The 20,239-nt window shown below is 38.1% G+C and overlaps 1 protein-coding gene across 1 annotated transcript in view; it reads left to right on the top strand.

Moving 5' to 3' along the window:
• The first annotated feature begins 1,128 nt into the window (after positions 1-1,128).
• LOC145998740 (solute carrier family 12 member 9) overlaps positions 1,129-20,239 on the top strand; it is a 67,905-nt gene continuing 48,794 nt past the window's right edge. The window contains exon 1 of the mRNA XM_083135286.1: positions 1,129-1,399. Coding sequence (XP_082991412.1) covers positions 1,321-1,399 — 79 coding nt within the window. The 5' untranslated portion in view covers positions 1,129-1,320. The remainder of the gene's footprint in view (positions 1,400-20,239) is intronic.

Raw genomic sequence — 20,239 nt, forward strand, 5'->3', positions numbered from 1 at the left:
GTAAACCTTCATAATATTGAGAAAGCTGTTTTTAATTTCATGTAACTATGATCTGTCTGAAAACTGTTAAAATGATAATAATAATAGTTTATTTTAAGTGTTGAGCACAGTATAAAACCTGATACAGCACTAAGTCAAGTAAAAAAGTACAAAGTTACACGGATAAAATACATAAGCTGTAATATAATAATAATAATAATAATAATAATAATAATAATAATAATACAACTGATTTCCTAGATCATTAGATCCCGACCAGTTTCGTTGCATTTCGCTGCACATAAAAGAAATTAAGACTAAAATTGGTAAACGCTGTAAGTGCCACAATAATTCAAACACTGTTTTCCACGTTAAACTGTGCTTTATAATGTGGTAAACGTGAAATGTGTCTGGTAGCCCTCTAAGTAGTTCAAAGGGCGTGTAAAGAGGTCACTAGTGTGCACGGGCTGATGTGCGGAACGATGCGATTTTCCAACACTTTCGCTTATGGCACTTACAACGTTTACCACTTTTAGTCCTCAAATGTCCGTCAGATGAATATGTGCGGAAATAATCTGTTTCACAGAGGTCTCTGTGGTCAATTTGAACTGATAACGGATGTTTACGATTCAACGAAGTGTGTACTATTTCGAATATTTTTTAACAACACTTTCTTATCTGTCGGCGTGTCGATGGCCACGCAATGTGCTTTTTGTAATGCGTAGTATTACGAAAGGGAGATACTGCTCACGTGCTAAAAATCTTCAAAATTTTAGTCTTGCCGATTTATTCATTGGGTCTCCAACTTTGGATCCCTGATGTAAACAGTCTTTTCAATCTGTACAGAATGGATATCATGAAGAATATGGACGTGCGATGGGTGAAGTGTGTCACCGACCACATCAGCATTCGAGAAGTGCAAAGTCGCGTAAAGTTATAGTAAAAAAAAAAAAAAAAAATCCGATATTACTAAAGGTTCCAGGTAATTGTGAGATCAGAACAAAGCCGGTATGCTTCCATTGTCTGACAAAGCACTTCAGAGTTTCCAAAGTACGATACGAAGCTAAAATGAGTAATCTCAAACGGTTAACATTGAGATAGGAATACATGTCGCTAAACTTGTTTGCTTCTTTGATAAAATGGAACGTTATCGAACAAACGGAAGAAAGTTGCTCGTCTTCCATACAGAACATATATACGCGAACATCAGAACTTGCAAATGGATATGAAAAGTGCGTGTGTTTCTTGTTGTAAAATTACGCATTTCGCGGACTCGCCAGGTGAATCGCGAGTAATAAATCGTGTGGAAGACGGGAGGCCTTATTTTGTTGTGTGGTTTCAATGAGTGAACAAGCAGTTCCTTGCGTAGAGCTTTCCCAAGCTGTGATTAACACACAGCACAATATGGCAAATAAAAAAGGTAAGTGGAATATCTTTCTTACGGGCGGAAAATGTACACGTATCAGATTTAAAAGAAAATCTAAATTTGTCAAAGTGTTTTTTCTTTGTTTTTTTTTTTTTACAATAGGTATGAGCAAGCAGTCAAGTGCGATTTCACAACCTCATATCGCAATCTTTACACCAGGTAGCGACGTGTATCGTTCATGTACGTTTCGTAGTGTGTGAAATGTGCGCTCGCGCATATTTCCTTTGTAAGAGGGGGATGCGAAATCCCCACGGGTAGGATTTCCCCCCAATCAACGATCTTATTCTAGAATACTTCCAGTAATATTTCCGGGAGTACCTTTCTTATGACAAGTATATTGGTAACATTAAAATGTGCCTGTCAGGATCGTCCCTGGTACCCCGGATGAGAGGGAGAATTTTTGTTTTTTCATATTAAGGTGAAAATTTTCACCTGACATCACCAATCCCGATATCCAAACCTTTCTCTCGAGTGGCAGACACATGCTTTATCTACTGATACAGCATTTGCATAAACATTAACTTAAAAAACATAGAAATAAGTTTACGATTTCATTTCCTCTGTTGAAACAGTCACCAACATCTGAAATAATTGATTTTCTACGTAGAATACATTTACCAGCAATGCAAATTTACATATTATGTCCCCTACTATGTTACTATTTGAGGGTCTCTCAATGGCGTAGCATTAAGTTTATCATGTATACATCAAGAGGTCTGTATTTGATTTCCGGTAAAGGCTCATTTCAGTATCCAGTTCCGATTAGCCCATTTGTGCTATATGTTTTAGCTCAAAATTCTTTGACAGTCTGGAAAACGAGAACTTTTGAAGGGTTCTGTATGTTATATTGCTTTACACTTAACAATATCACTACTTTCCATAATACTCCGTCATCGCTTTCTGGGGGGGAGGGCGGAGCGCTGTACCGCTCGCTAAATCCGCCAATATTTCCTTGGGACTGGGGACCGGGCTCACAGTTTGAAATAGGATTTGAACAACTGTGTGCCTCCAGCGAGTATCGAACCCAGAACCCAGTGATTTAAAGGCGACGACGTTACCACTACGATATCGGATCGGGGAGTCCTCAAGCAAAGATATGATTTACTGTTGAACATGGTATGCAAAAAGAAACCAAGCTTATCGTACAAAGCCACCAAGCAATGTGTCTGAAAGCGCTCAGCTGTAGCGAATTAATAACAATGAACCGTTAGTTTTCCTGTAGTGAAAGTGGGGTAATATTGTACAGTTCAACGGATATTCTTCCGTCTTATCCCAACAAACGTGATGGGTACAGCTAATACAATATAATTATCAAGCCAGGATAACATCAAGTTCAAGGAGAGTCCTGTGAAGTTGCAAAGCATTGAACTGGTTATTTAATTTTGTTATGTAGTTTATTTTACTTCGCTGCTTTTCTGTCACTTTTGGTTAATCGCGAGGATGAGGACGGATGGTGATGAAATGAGATGGATGAAGGGGCAATCACAAACATATAGGGACAACACAACACGGGCCCCACAGAGAATTATACTAACTGTGAGTCAGGCCCGTACCCAGGGGGGCCAAGGGGGCCATGGCCCCCCCTCGAGCCATGAAATATTTTAATGCAAACCTACAAAATTAACATGGATAATTTTTAAGATTTTGCAAGAATTTTGATTATCTTGTATAAATGAATGGGGTGTGTCTGGAGAGAGGCAGACTCCAGAAGTCTGCAGTCTACTATATTTAGTAATTTTAGTTTTATAACCATTTATACGAAGCTACTAAATGTTCCAATTTGGTCGGGACAGTTCATCATATTAACACCCTGTTTTGACTTTTTTCAAACTGCAGTCTTGATGAGGAAATTGTCCTCTTTTGTGGTTAATTTACATTCAGACATGTTTTTCATTATAAGGATAATTCCATAGCGTTGGTGGTCACATTCAGGGTACGAATTCCCATGGCGCATGGGGAATCTCCCACCTTCCCACCAACTATCTTGTTCTATTAAAATTTTCGGAGGGTAAAAGTTTGTGTTATAACAACAAAGATAAGCAATTAGTTTGGACCTCAAATATACTTTACTAAGAATAACATCATAAACAAATACAAAGAAGGAATAACAGAGAATGATGTCTGCCTGTGTGTGAATGTTGCATACATCTTCTCTCTCTCTCTCTCTCTCTCTCTCTCTCTCTCTCTCTCTCTGTCTCTCTCTCTCGGGCTGGTAACAGCATCGGCTAAAAACGTTCTTCTACAGTCATAGATAAGATTTTAAAATTATATCAATTGGACTAGTAAGAAATGGAGCCGTAGCTGCGAAGGTGGTTGTCATTGTCACCCTGGCCCCTGGAACATAGAAATTAGATCGACCTGTTATTTCTCCTCAATTTCTCACCTCCTTTCGTCGGGAATAAAAGATAGCACTTACATGTTAATTTAATAGGAAACTAATGTCTTCTAAAAGTTTCTCATTTTTATCCCTCCACCTAGTTATCTTTAATTGCAATTGATGTTGCAGATGTGAACAATAACACACACTGCTGGTTTGGGATGCACAACCGACTGTCGTTTTATTAACCACATTTCTTGATTACTAAGTTTTCTTTTCATCGGTTTGAACGGAAAAGATTGATTGATTTAGTTTATTTTACTTCGCGTTTTGTGCCTCTTGGCTAATTTGCGAAGATGGGGATGAGTGATGAAATGATGAAATTGATGAATGGACATTCACAAACAACCAAGCCCGAGCGGGATTCGAACCCGGGACCCTTAGCGTCGCAGCGCGATGTGCTAACCACTCGGCCACAGGGGCTCAACGGAAAGGAGTAAGTAGGCTACATAAAATTTCTACAATGTCTAAGTATGTCAGCTACATCTAGGTAGGGGGGTGCAAATTCAGTGCAGGGGTGCGAAAATCATTCTCGTCCTGGACGCTGAAATCTCTAGCTACAACTCTGATAAGGAAATATTTCCTTTCGAGAGACCATTAATAGATTTACACCATTATAGAAACATAACACAATAAAAGTATGAAAATTTAATTATCTTTTTTGATAAAACGCAATAATTAAATAATATCTAACACTTATTAAAACATGTCACCTATCTTCTAATTTCTTGACATTTTGTACCAGTCGTTAAAGGAATTAATTTGCTAGTTTATAAATGTAGCAAATTATTTTGTTTATATATGTTTATAAATATAAATATATATAAATTAATTAATTAATGATTTTATTTAATAATTGATAATTCGGGCTTGGCCACCCCCTCAAAACAATTCTGGGTACGGGCCTGCTGTGAGTCAATACGCCAGAGTCTGAACTATAGTTAGAGAACTTGCGATTATTTCTAATAGTACAGCGTGTCCACAATGAGACTCCAACATTGCCGGTCGCCAAAAACTGATCACACCACTTCTTTATAGTCTTGAATGTCGGAGGATCCTTATTGTACACACAACGAAACTTTCGTTGCACTTGAATAACTGATTTTGTTTCTGCATACCACCACACAACCTGTGCACGCTCGTTTGGAATCTCTATTTTCAAACAATCGATTGTTGCAGCGCCACTACGGCTATTGCGTGCACTAAAACGTTACCATATAAACTTTTTGAGTTTCTGCTTCTGCTTCTTCCGGAATCACAGCTGTACAATCTGAAATGAAAAAGTTATAGACATTCAAAATGTTGGATTCTCATTGTGGACACGCTGTATATTCAAGCTGTGCTTTTCTTGCAATCTAAATAAACTTGTGTTTCGAGAGTTGAAATTGCACTTAGTTAAACTACTGTAGTAAACTAAGTTAGTTTACTGTTGTGGTATTTAATTAATTTAGTGTTTTTGCACACCGTGAATGTAGATTTTGTTCAGTGTACTAGTCTCCCCGATGCCGTAGTAGTAACGTCGTCGCCTTGTAATCAAAGGGTACCGGGTTCGATACCCGGTGGAGGCACATTCCACAGCTGTTCGGATTCCACTTTAAACTGTATGCCCAGTCCCAATTAGCCTATCTGTGTATAAAATTGACTTAAAACCATTTAAACTCTTAAGTGTACTGGAGCAATATCGCTCAGTGAAGCTGTAAAATGATGTTACGTATCTTTAAATGGAGGCATGGGCGTATATGTACCTCACGTAAGGGTTGAACTTTTGGTTCAATTAGGGTTCCTATATTTCATAAGTGAAAATCCGGGATACTACTGATCGGTAGCTTGTTAGGGACCGGGGGAGGGGGGGGGCTGAACCCGATAAAGTTGTATGTATGTACAACATAATTGTCATTTACATCCACATTGTGTGGGAACTTTATTTGAAAACTGCGGACTGAACAGATAGGTACCCAAGCACTGACTCTTTATAGTAAGCAGGTTATACTATACAATGAATGGAAGAGAATCGTAACTGAAATTCAGCACTAGCAGACGGCGGTGCCATCGTGAAGTCAAAGATGTTTGTAGTACCGTCTGTATCTCGTTAACTCTTGTATTATGGAGAGGTAGTGGTTCAATGTGGAGTTAGATTGTTTTGTAAAATGAGCATTTTAAAATTACGTCCACGCATTTTAAAGTTCAGGAAAGTATATTCTTAAACATTTCATCTTTTCCACCCGATTCCAAGACATTTGTGCATCCCGAAGAAACTATTCGGAACACCGGGACAAATGATACAATTCCGTGATTGTTCCTGAAGATCCGGAACGTATAGCGTCCCTACGTATGATCTGGCTATCAAAATCCACTCTGCCACCACATGAAAGGTCACACATTTATTAAATTAAGTCTATCTACGAACTTCTAACTTTTCTACATAAAATGAGCAGAAAATGCTTTAAAAAAGCGCATCCCAGCTTCTCTTTAAAAAAGAATTACAGTTAGTCTTTTCCTCCTTGCTACAAAATTGAAAATAACATAATTGGTGTTATTTTAATATTCGTATGTATGCACACTTAACAGTGCAGGGTCCATTAGTCGAGGATCTCCCGTTGAATTGCGAGGACATTATTTCAACCTTCTTAATGTTAAACACATCCTCTCGGGTGTTGAAGATGAAACTGGCAATGTAGCCAAGATCACCAACAATTTGTGCATATTTGAGTACAAGAGCTTGTCAAAATTTTCTACTGCCTACAATGCAGATTTTGGACACGTCTTTTCAATTACTGTTTACCACACCACATTTTTCATTCTGATTTGAAAATGTAGAAATATCAACCAGGCCATCCAACATTTTGGCACACTGTTCCAATGAATGAGGAATAGGCATTTCATATTGGAATAAGTTGTTGCAATTTTTAAATGTGTTGACTGTTGTCAGAGAAACTTGGGTTCATTTCTACTACAAAATGGTCCAATAATGGACAACAGTAAAGTTTCTACTATTAGTGTATGCGATTTCACAAGTCACCCTACTGAGTATTGATACTTTTCTGTCCATCTTGTGTTGAACAACCCGAGAACGTTACAGTACTTCCCTAGCTATCTTGCACTGTATGTTTTACAACCAAATCACTTTGAGAAGAATGATTGATTTATTTGTATTATTTTACTTTGTTTTTGTGCCACTTTTGGCTCATTTCCGAAGATCGGGATGAGTGATGACATGATAAAATTGATGTAAACGCACAAACGCCCATGCCCATTCCGAGTTTCGAACCCGGGATCCACGATGAGTTAACCACGGGGGGCTGCTCCTTTGAGAAGACTCGAGGGGAAAAAAATATAACTAATTTGACAGTCTCAATATCGCAGAAAATCCACAGAAATGGGCAATAGCCAGAGTTAAAATATGTGCTGAACAATGTACAAAAATTGCTTTTGGACACTTCACTGAAATTATCTATCTATCTCAATTCTCACCCCCTTAATGCTATCACCCATTACATCAGCACCATCATTTTCTTCTCCAAATATTTTTTTTCTAAATCCACACCCACTCAACCCAGAGAAAGTAGAAATACTAATAGCTGAAGCTAAGCCAGAGACAGTTACAATCTCCAATAGGGACATGTTTCCCATTCCGATCTAGAGTTTGGAAAATGGTTTATCGACTTTCGGGATTATCAAACAGTTGGGAAATTTGAAATTATCAAAAAATTAGAACCTGAGGAGAATGAAATTATAATATTCGTGCTATAAGTTCACAAGCAGCTGCTTCGGGCAGAAATTACATGTGGCATTATAGAATTTGTGAAATGTCAAGTGCTTTCTGAGTATTTTCCAGGTAAATTCCGAAACTTTCAGGAAATTGCAGACATTTGCTTTTCAGTATCATCTGGGTGTGTGGAATTAATTTCTTTCCCATCCGCATCCCGTTCTATACGTTTGTAATTTATGAGAACAAAATAAGTGTGAAGAAATTTTTACGAGCAAGTCTCTGCGCATAGCGGATAGAACAGGTTAACTGGTAATTTTACTGAACCTGGGGGGGGGGGGGTGGACCCGTTGAACCCCCCCCCTTAAATACGCTCATGAATGGAGGATGTGTAATATTAAGCCTACCCAACAAGAAAGAAGAGTTTATTTTCTTTTTTCACTTCCCATTTTTCGTATTGCAGGAAGAAAGTATGAGGTGCGTGGCGTAGCTATTTTTTTTTTCTGGACTTTTCGGTAGTTCGTGTTTTGGGATAACACTACACTTAAATCCTGAAATCCAAATCCAAAGTGTTACATTCCCACCAGGATACCCTACCATAGTGAAAATCACGAGTGAAAGTGTATCGTGAAAGTGTCATAAGGAACAAGGGGAAAGAAGTCACGGAGAAGTAGGATCAAATAAAACAGTACCGATGGCTAGAAACCGCAAATGATAGGCGGTGTAAGCCACTATATAGCAACAACAACCACAACAACAATCCTGAAATGCCCGACCCTGTGGCCGAGTGGTTAGCACATCGCGCTGCGACGCCAAGGGTCCCGGGTTCGAATCCCGGTCGGGCTTGGTTGTTTGTGAATGTCCATTCATCAATTTCATCATTTCATCACTCATCCCCACCTTCGCAAATTAGCCAAGAGGCACAAAACGCGAAGTAAAATAAACTAAATCAAATCAAATCAAAAACAATCCTGAAATACTCGCTTTCCTGTGTGTGTTGCCTAACTCTACGGCGAGGGGTGGATTCTCATAACAAATATTCAAAGGCAACTTCTGCCACCGCCGTAGAGGTAGGCAACACACAAAACACCACGCAGGGAAGTGAATATTTAAGGATCTAAGTGGCCCATTTTTATTGCCGGTGAGTGTACTTCTCAGGCACGTATCCGGGATTTCTCTCCGGGGGCGGGGTTAAACAACATTTTTAAAAGGGGTATAGATAGTGACCGCGACAGAGGGGGCAGGGGACGAAACCTCCTCCTCCCCCAATCAAGGAGGAAAATTTACATACATAAATGCTATTTTAACCCATATATACCTCTTTGTATGGTAATTGGAGTATACTAAACGATACTGCGTTGACGTCCGAGCCGGATATTCGAAATAGAGAACTATTTAGAGTGAGATTATTTTCGTCGCATCTGACTTCTGCATTTACAGTTTGAGTTTGGGAGCGAGTCATGATTCCAGAATCAACAAATGAGTCGATGACATCATCTTCGTTTAGTACCTATCGCTAACTATCCTGCTTACGCTCTTGCTAGGCTTGCTAGATAAACTCGCGCAGCCAGCCAGCTGGAGATCATACAAATACAACCTCAACCTACGTGTTCCTCGTGAGAACGCCATCATATGAGCTTCATGTTCTGGGAAAAGATAATGTGGTGGTTTCACGTTGCTTTCTATGTTGGAGCATTTAGATAGGTGTAGTGATCGTTGTCTCTTCGAACTGGGCGCTTTGGGTTATGCCTAAATCTCAAGAGGCTAGATCTCCTGCTGGATTTTCCAGTTGGACTTGGACTAGCTGTGTGGCACTGGCTCGTCTGCTAGTTTTCACCTCACACGATACTTTTTATCGTACTTGTCGGTGTACTTTTCTTCCCATAAGACATTGCGCAGAGCAGACAAGATAAAAAGATGGACGAGTGATTTGAAGAACGTTGTAGGAGAATATTGTTGTTGTTAAAAATTAAAACAATTAAAGGAAAAGAACTGCCTTTGAATGAGACAAATTACGCAGAGTTCCAGAAAACAATTGAACGTTAATTTGCATTGCATTGCAAATATACGTATTTTGTAACATAGTCTACTACAAAATAGGGTTGTTAAAGGTCCAGGAATTGTAAATAAATTCAATTCCGGTCCAGGAGAGAAAATCAGCAAGCATAAATGGGTTCCGGACCGTAAAGAACCTTTTTATCTGCAAATAATTTCAATTCGGTCCATGAACCTTTTTTCCGGATCAGTTTAAATAGGGTCTAAATTCCGTATTGAGATGAAACAATACGCAACTTGGTTCGAATTTAAATTGTACGAGAAGGTTCCGGTCCTGTAACGGAACCCAATGAAACACATTAGAATCAAGGACTATTTAGGGGGGGTTCAGGGAGTCAGGGACCCCCCGAAAGACTTACTAAGTATTAAAATTAAATAATGGAAGTAATGAAATAATAAAGTAACTTAAATTAAATAATGAAAATATAAAACTTGTTGTTTAATCGAGTTATTTATTTCAGGGGAACTAATTGGAAGGCAAGAATTGTATTGGGATCATACGACTTTGAATAACAGTACCAAAGAAGATTTATGCAAGATCTGTTACTACTTATGCATAAAATATTACCAGGAACTTTACTTTTCGTCAACTGGATCTAACCATCCTATCCTTTTTTTGATATTCAATATTCAATTCGTTATGTTTTGACATTAATTTCCTTGCCAGGGCGGTTGTTTTTTTCACATTTTTTTCCGACGTTAGTTATACGTAAGCAGATAATGAATACGTGCTGTTACAGCTCTATCCTTAACCCGTCTGTTTACCTATTCATGTAATGAGAATGTAATACTAATTAATTTGAATTCTTTAATTATTATTATTATTTTGAGACACTTGAAATATATTTCTATATACGCGCCTGATTAGAAAGTATGGGTTCCTGAACCTTTAACAACCCTTCTGCAAAGCCTTTGTTTTCCGAGGACAGCAGGGTGAAAAAGCCCTGAGAGGATTCCGCCACCAACGGTCTAAAATATCCCACACTATTATTTCCAAAGGCGCGTTATGACAACATAAGTAGGTAATTAGTTTTGACCTCAAAGTTGCGTTTCTTAGAATTAATTGTCCTGTCCCTTTCTCTCTCCGAGTTCATGAGATTATCGAGAGGCAGGCCCGTAGCCAGGCAGGGGCCAGGGGGGGGGGGGGCGACCTCCTTTTTAGACAAAAATCTGTGACTTTGATGTAATCATGCAAATTCCCTCCGCATCAGCGTCAAAGGTCAACAGATCCCAAGTTTTGGGAAGGAAGGGGAGTTTCATTGCTTCGGCCAGGGGTGGAATAAACAGTAAGTACTATGATTGAATATTGTGCCTTTTTTGTGTGATTTTAAATATTTATATCATCAAAAGTAGTATGGATTGTGTAGTAAGGAATAATTTCAATAGCAGTCAATTAACACTTCAAGTGATGTTTTTGTATACTTCTAAATTGTATGTAACTTAAATGACCCTCCCCCAAACACACACACACACACATACACACGCATACAATTGACCTTCATTTAACACTGTTAAACTTTTGAAAAATGGACTTTGTTTACAAAGCCCCCCTGATAACCTGTGAGCCCCCCTGGAGATCAATTCTAGCTACGGGCCTGTCCAGAGGGTGAGGGGAAGACCGCCCCCTTCAAAAAAAATATGTTATAAGTATATTTGCACTTTACGCAGGATATTGCATTGCATAAGTTGTTCTTCAATTTAGTTTGTACACAAAATGCAAAGAATTAGGACAGTGATACTAGAGTTAAAACTATGTGAATTGATGAAATATATTTGGTAGTTTCTTATATTTAAAAAACTTAAAATATTAATTTATTTTAAATATTTATTGCACAAAACGCCCTAAATTTGTTGCAGGAAAAATTGACAAACGTGCATGTTGAAAATTCGAAAACGTTTCATGAAACCCCAAATTTCAGTAAACGCAGCTCTGGAAGAATTAATTGTGTGAATGAGTAAATGTGATTTATTGCATGTCTTTTGTATTATTGTAATGTTTTATTGTACTTGGCGATGATAATGATGATAATCTCAAGCAATGAATGTTTAATTCGCGCGCTATGTGTGTACGTATATAAATATGCGCACTTAACAATGAGTCTTCCTTAACATATAAATATGTGGAGGACAGGTGGGGAATGGGAGAGAGCAGGAGAGAGAGAGAGAGAGAGAGAGAGAGAGAGAGAGAGAGAGAGAGAGAGAGAGAGAGAGAAAATGAGGAAAAGAAAAGAGAGAGAGAGATAAACTCCTTCATAATCTAAGGATTTCGCACTGCAGGCTGTACTGTCTTCTTCCCTGGTTGAAGTCTTTTTCATTTTACTTAGCTTAAAATTTTCAAAGCCAGGATTAGAAGTAACATTTTGAGACCTAAAGACGAATGCGCATCCGAGCTGGTTGTGCTAATAGTCACCTTTCTACACCTGCTACCGTGTAAATTCCTAGCTGGGGGATGCTTTGCCGAGTTTGGGGATAGGTGGAGGATGCTTGGATGGATGAACATGGAGGCAATGCGGTAGGTAGGGAAATGTGGTTGGGCCTTAGTGAAAGTCTTTAGGGGGATGTTTGTGTGTGTGTACGTACCATTCACTGGGCTACAGGTCCTCCCGAAATTTTGAGAAAGACAAAAGTTTCAAATGAAGACAGAAAAAGGACCTTTTTAGCAAACTACCCTTAAAATAACCCCCCCATTACCATTTTTGTCATTGAACAAATTTTAAAACCAAGGTTAAAAATGGTAAGTGCGAAATATTTTCTTATTTATTCCGGCCCCCTTAGAACGCAGCTATGTAATATCAACCTTTACAATTCCAGTTCTCCGAAAAAATCCTGCGCACGGTAGTGGGTGGGAGGATGCCAATGCAGGTAATGCCAGCTGGGGCGGATGCTGTATGGAAATTTTCTTAACTGGGGGATAGTACCCGTATCCTTCCACTTCGAGCACTGCCAAGTAGAATAAGCATTTTGGGGAAAATTCGTGTAAATGATTATTTATAAATTTTTATTACTATTCTTATGGGGACGGAACTTCCAACTATTTACCCACACAGACCCAATAGCTTTCTAACTTTCCTCAAATTCGGTAAAAACCTTAGGAATGTTTTGGGTAAAAGTCTGAAGTTGTAAGTGGAAAATACCGTGCGTCCATTTCGATCTGCAGCCGAGAGATCGGGAGAAGCGTGGCGGGCGGCGCTGACGGAGAAGCCGACATTTGCGGCCTGTAATGCCCGCTTATTTTTATAACATATGCAGACGTTTATATAAATATTGCAAAACGATCACTAACCTGTGTTATAACACGCAAAAGTTCTTCTGTAATTCATCCAAGTTCTGCTCTTATATACACAAATAAATACGCTATAGAAACGATGTTAAGAGCCACAGATAAAAAAGCATTTTAATCATGGTTTTGATCAGTAACGTCCTGCTTAAGTTTATATCCTTGAAAGAGTTTTGTGGCGATGGGAATCGTTTGGAGGTTTCGAATGTGCAACACTGTATCAGGATTACACTGCAGACGAAACCGATAAAAGTGAATGGTTTTCGTGAGCTTCCTCGCAATCCGAAATATCCGAGCTCGAGTTTTTTGTTCCTTAGCGACTAGATGAAGACAGAGTTGTAAATATAGTGGCGAGCAATGTAAACCAAGAGCGTGTTAATTTCGTACTGTGCGCAAGAGTGTTATTCTTGTTTACTTGCAGTTACTTGTTTGTGTTATTGTAGTGTGTATGTGTGACGTGTCAGTGAGACGATTGGAATGCCAGCCGCAAGATTCACGTTAGAACAAAGATTTTTTATGTATGACACGTACCTACGTGAAAACAAACTCGTGTAGAGACGTGTGTAGGTAATTTGTACAGAAATTCCCATGCGTTTCAATTCCACACAGAGATACGGTTAGATATCTTGTCCTTAAATTACGAGAAACTGTATCGTTAAATTTTAAAACACCTAAGCAAAAACGACGGATTCTAACCGAAGCAAAACTCGATGATATTGGTGCAGCGTTAGAACGTTCTCCAAACAAACCTCTACGCCGTGTTTCACAAGAGGTTGGCGTGTCAAAATCATCGGCACATACAGTCACTAAGCTACTAAAATTAAAACCATACTCTTATAACACAGGTTAGTGCTCGTTTTGCAATATTTATATAAATGTCTGCATATGTCCATAAAAATAAGCGGGCATTTCAGGCCGCAAATGTCGGCATCTCCGTCAGTGCCGCCCGCCACGCTTCTCCCGATCTCTCGGCTGCAGATCGAAATGGACGCACGTAGCTGTGAATAGATACATGTGAGTATCCAGCGGAAGTCAAGGTAATATTTACGCCCACCCCTGGAAAACAACTGGTGACAATTTTCATTTGGTTTACTGTGTTTTTTTACGTTGGAAAGTAAAATAAATGTTATTCTCTTAGAGGCAGGTTTTATGTGACGTCAGGATGCACACAGTTGCCATATTTGCGACCAATTTTATTTCTCGCTTGCAATGAAATGTCCACTACAAAGCGTTCGTTGCATCTGTACAAACTGTACGTTTGTTTTAAATCACCAATGCCTGTGTTAGTATCCAGGGCCGGACTGGGACTGCCAAGAGAACAGTGACGGAGGCAGCCTAAGATAAGTGGGAGGGCTACAGACTTCGGAGTCAAATTCTCGGTGGGCTAACTAATATCGGCTAAAAGGTAATTACGCTATGCTTTACTACGGTATAATTTTACCAGTGACATGCTTTACAGTCAAAATCAAAGATTAATCACTGAGATGTTATGTTGCATTTTGTTCCACAGGCACGAATCTTTTATGTCAAATAAAATGCAATAATTGTATTGTTTTCTTTTCCTAATCCATTATCGAGAAGAATATCATCACATGCTTACTATTCATATGAACAGTAAACACATATTTCTATAAAAATACACTTATTATCAACTCGCTGGACATATGTATAAATACTACACGTATTCTTTCTATGTAAAGAATGTGAGTACTTCTTTTTTTAAAATAAGAAAATAACCACAGCAAGAAACTACGATAAGATACGTCTTTTTTTATGAGCAGCTACAACCTTGTTTAAATCCAAAGATTTTGCAAGCTCTTTCTCAAAGGACAGAATAGATATAGCACCATAGGCGCCGACTCCATGGGGCTTGGGGTGGGGGGGCTCGAGCTCCCCCAGTGTTAATGATTAGGGGCAGAGCCCCTCAAATAATTTTGCTTAAGAAGATCTTATGTATTATTTTGCTTCTCTTGTAAAGTTTACTCTGAATTGTGCAACATGAACTTAACTTTAAATACACATTTGAAATGTTCTAGACCATCAACTTTGGGGGCTAAGACTGCTAAACCATCAACTTTTTTGGGGGGGGGGCTATGACCAGAGACAGCAAAATACATGACTTATTACTATATACTAAGTATATAATTATGAGTATTGTTAACATTTTTACTAAAAAGAGTTTCAAAATAACGAGGTGATATGACAATTATACCAATATGTTGTTTAGTGAATTCTGAACAATTGAGGTCTTAAACACGACTTTCAAGCAATATTGATATGTATGATATTTAGTTATCCTCGAAATGTCTTCCTCTAGTACAAAGAATAAGGGGCAAATAATTCTAAAGTCTTTGAGTTTATTTAACACTGGCTTGCAGTAAAGTATGCAAGGAAAGCTTATGAAAAGTCTGTATTGCGAAAGCGGGAACGGCTATGATCAAAGACATCATTGCTAAAGCACAGCGTGCTGTGTGTTTTTTTATTATTGCAAAATTAAATTTAAAAAGTAAAATATTGTAGGAAGAACAAAAAAGTAAAACTAATTTTACTGCTATTTGTGTTAGCATTTATGTAAATAATTAAATTAAACTGTTAAATATTGTAAATATTCGTTATTTTTATGGGTACGTCAACACTAAGGTTATTTGCACCTGTCACATGTCCTTTCTTTACAAGTCTGTTGCGGACATTAAAACACACCCATGACCTCGCCGGGACTCGAACCCGAAACCTCCGGATCAAAGCGAGTTGAGTCGACTACCCAACACGCTCGGCTACCGATGCCGTCATAAAACTGTTATGTGGCCTCTTAATGTAAATACATAGCCTACTTTTCAATAATTTTTTTTAATTGTTATCTAAAAAACAAATGAGCAGACACACGTTTCTCATGTTACATTTCATTTGCATGAGGAATATAATAGCTGCTTAAAAACTGCTATACGAAGATGTAATTTTTATTTTAAAAAAAGGGAGGGAGTGAGTCATTCATTCATTTTTTTCAGTGATCAGAGCCCCCCCCCAATATAGCACTCAACCTCTTATTACTACGGAACGGAACTTTATGTGCTAAAAAACTCAGAAATATTTTTTTAATGTGTCATAAACGTTGAAAATATGTGATAAAAACAGGAAAGTATGTGACAAAAATAAAAAACATTTGGTAACAAAAACAAAATATTACATTCATTTTTAACACCTGAAATCAGTTTCTAAATGCTTACCTCTTAGTGAGCTATTTTTTAGAAAAGTTGCAGTGGATCAAAATAGTTTTTTTCCAAATTCTCCATTGTAAATCTGTGATGATTATCTCTAAAAAGCATTTTATATTGTGAGAAAGATCGCTCCACGTCACAAGAAACAATTATTGCATATTTGAAGCACGAAATGCCACGAACGCTGAAGTTTTCCAAACCTTCCTCTTCCTGTACTTCAGCTTCCAAAACACGTGCAATTTGGCACAAAGTTTGAAAACCTTGGTTTTCCCCAAAAATTTCTGTACATTTAGACTTTAGTTTAGCACTTGTGCGTTAGATCCAGTGGGGGTAATATTTTCCCCCAATAGGATCGTAGGCGAGACGCCAGAAGTCTGCCAGCGAGCGTGTTCAAAGACAAAACAAACCTAACACTCTCGATATGAAGGAGGTGCGGAGAATAAATATTTTTCCTTCGAGGATTTCGAGGTAGCTGAAGTCAATGAGCAATTTTATGTATTTAAAATGAAAATTCGCAAAATATGTATTTACATACGGAGAACTGGAAAATATGTGTTTTGATGTATAATAAAATTTGCTGTGTTGACATATAAGGCTATGATTAGAATGTTGGCAAAAACGAGGGTCTCTAACTTATCGCAGAAAAAACATTTATTTACCTAAAGTTCCGTTCCCTACTTATTACCATTTCGATTACGAAGGCAACACTTGATTTTCCGTAAGCAACCGTTGATAAACCGTGCACATTTCAATAACACAAAGCTTTTGAAGTTCGTAAAAAGGCAATTTTAAATATTTCAACCATTGCAAGCAGCTGCTGAAGGGTCTTTACTTTGAGTTTCTTTCTGCCTCAGTATGCCATAACTCTAAACTGTTCAAATCACAACAGTAGGGACCGGCGAAAGATTGTATAGCTTTTCGTGCTTCAGGAAAGCGGCACTAACTTAATAAAGTAGGCATTAAATAAACAATACCACCCTTGAATATAAAATGTGTTATTGATACCATTTTCTTGCCATGATGCAATATCTTAACTTTTTCTTGTTCAACGACTGGAATTCAGAGCTTAGGGCTAAATATGGGGAGGATGCGAGAAATACTGTCCACTTAGGAGGTGCCATTCGCAAGGAACAAACATATTTTCACTAGAAGACAAATACATTGACATAAAAGCAATGAATATTGTTGCAACTCTTGCACTGGTCATTTGTATTAGTGAAAATAACTGCTGAAGATTTTAATTTTATTTCAGAATATGTTGTGCATAAATACTGCACAGAATTGGATCAATAGTTTTAGATGTGCTTCAAAGATTTATTCTTCCGCACAGAATCAAGTTTGTGTTTGGCCACTATGGTGGTACTGTAGCAATTATTTCCTAACCTAACGAATTATAATTAATTAACATGTAGGACTAGGAATTCGAGCAAGAAAATTACCCAAGCCTGCTGATATTCGCACCGTATTTCAATGATTAATTGATTGAATTTGTATTAAGGTCTGTTATATGCACATAGGCTAATCGTGACGAGAGCTACAGCTTCCAGTGGAATTGAATTATTTTTTGAAGTCCACTTTATGCACAGATAAGTTAATCGGGACTGGACCTACAGTTTAAAGTGGGATCCGAACCACTGTGCAATATGCCTCCACCTGGTATGGAACTCGGGAGCCCTTAATTACAAGTCGGCGACGTTGCCATTACGCCATAGGGGAAGCACTTCTAGTGGAATCTGAATGACTTAATGAAATGTTACCTCCGCCGTGAATCAAACCTGGGACCCCTTGATATCAAGGCAGCAATTCTATCGCTAGATTATGGGGGCTGGGAGGCCAATTTTAATATTTCCAATGTTTAGCATTTAGGAATTAGTCTAAGTAGTTTATGTACTCTTTGAATCTTTAACTTCGTATTTCTCCCTCTCGAATATTTTGCAGTGATAAGGATAGGAAGGCTTGTGTTGCTGCAGCCATAAACCTTCGGGTTTAAGAATGCTGGAGAATTAGTTACTTAGGGCCTCCCCGATGGCGCAGAGGTAGCGTCGTCGCCTTGTAATCAAGGAGTCCCGGGTTCGATACCCGGTGGAGACACATAGTGGTTCGGATTCCACTTTAAACTGTAGATCCAGTCTCGATTAGCCTTACTGTGCATAAAGTGGACTTAAAACACTAAATCAACCAACCAACCAATTAGTTACTTAGGAATTGATCTAATGTTTTTTTAGATTTTGAACGTCGTCCTATTATAAAAATTTATTTGTCACACCTGTTAGACCTATTCCGAAATATAGTGATACGATTTACAGAGGCTGTCAACGACAAGCAAAGAATAATCCACAGCCACTGAATACGTCCATCTTCCAGGAAGGCAGATGATTCCGTAGCAAGTTTGGCGACTCATGATTGGCAAATTACTTAGTTAGTATCGAATGACCAGTAGCCCATTGATTTCAGAACACATCGTAATAAAGTAATTGCGATCTAACCAAACTAGAAAATGTACTTGAACATTGTATTTGACCCAATGGAAGTTTCATAATGGAAAATGTAAATTTTACTTTGTAAGTTTTCGGTTGAAATGCGTCTACCGTACTGCAAAAAATCTAGGGGGCTTATAGAGAAGCTGAGGCCTGATTTGGGGGGCTTCAGCCCCCCTGTAGAGCCGTTCCTGCAAAAGGACGGTGGAAATTTTCCTTAAGAGGCGCCCCAGTAAATCGTTGATTCTGATTGTAATAAATTAAAGTCTGAATTGACACATACACTTTTTTATATGTAGAGTCTATTAAAAGTAAACATAAGAAATTTAAGAGATTGTGTGTTACCAACACAGATAACAAAAGAACACGTGTCAGGCTGTTTCACTAAAGTTTAAACATATCAATTTAACACTGGCCCATTAATAAAATTCAAATACAAAACTTATCAATAGAAATAAAGTAAACTTTGAGAAAAAAGTTTTTCTTTTATGCCTGAATTTATATATATATATATATCGTGATGCATAAATGTACTGTACTGTACAAATTCACTAGCGTAAACAAGGGGGGGCTGAGGGGCCTACAGCCCTCTCCCGAAATGTTGAGAAAATCAAAAGTTTGCACTGAAAATCCGTTAAGAAATAACGAAAGGTGTAAATGCAACTATCCCTTAAAATGATCTCTGGTTACCATTTTTCTCTTCGAGTACAATTTTGATAGAGTGAAAAGATCAAAATATATGAAAAAAGATTATTATGTAACCCAACCCCCCCCCCCGGAACAAAGCTGTGCACTATCCACCTTTACAATTCCAGCTCCTGCTGGAAAAAATTCTGCGTACGCCAGTGGCTGTGGATTATATAGTCTTATTAATATTCAATAGTTTATACGTAAGATACCTCAATGGTTCGAAAGAAGTAAGTGGACATTCTCCTACAATGCATTTTTTTTTCAAATACCACACTGCTAATAGGATTTTTTTTGCCTTTGTTAACATTAAAGCAAGTAGTGATACAGGAATAAAAAATAATCCACACGAATAATAATTCCACATATTAAGTGAATGTTGTTACCTGCGAGAGTTAGTACACTCGACCCTCGCTTATTTCCGGCCTGCGAGGGTTTTTGGAAAAGGTAAACCAATAACTGCGCCAGAGGATGAACAAGGGAAAGGACGGACGTCCATGACTGAATTTCAGAAATTTTCTCGCTGTATGTACAGTCGGCACGAGCTACTTTTGTGTTCCTTTTTTCATTATTATTACTAATCCTTTGAAGAAATTGTTTCTATTAGTAGGCAGCAGGCCATTCATTTGTAAGTCCTGGGGCAGCTCAAGATAGTTAGGTCCATTCCCAATTAGCCTTACTGAGCATAAAGTGGACTTAAAACATCAAATCTATCAATCATATTTATGATGGGGCCTCCCCGATGGCGCAGTGGTACCGTCGTCGCCTTGTAATCAAGGGGTCCCGGGTTCGATACCCGGTGGAGGCACATAGTGGCTCGGATCCCACTTTAAACTGTAGGTCCAGTCCCAATTAGCCTTACTGTCCATAAAGTGGACTTAAAACACCAATTCAATTCAATATTTATAATGTTATTAATAGTAAAAATAAATTACTAAATTAAAAATATATAATTATTATTAATTACCCAAAAATAAATAAATTTGTCACTTTTAAATATGTTGATATTATAAAGTAGCGGTACGTTCTTCACTAACTAG

The sequence above is a fragment of the Lepisma saccharinum genome, chromosome 14 (genome assembly GCF_977018435.1).
Source record: "Lepisma saccharinum chromosome 14, izLepSacc3.1, whole genome shotgun sequence".
In the NCBI taxonomy this organism is placed as follows: domain Eukaryota; kingdom Metazoa; phylum Arthropoda; class Insecta; order Zygentoma; family Lepismatidae; genus Lepisma; species Lepisma saccharinum.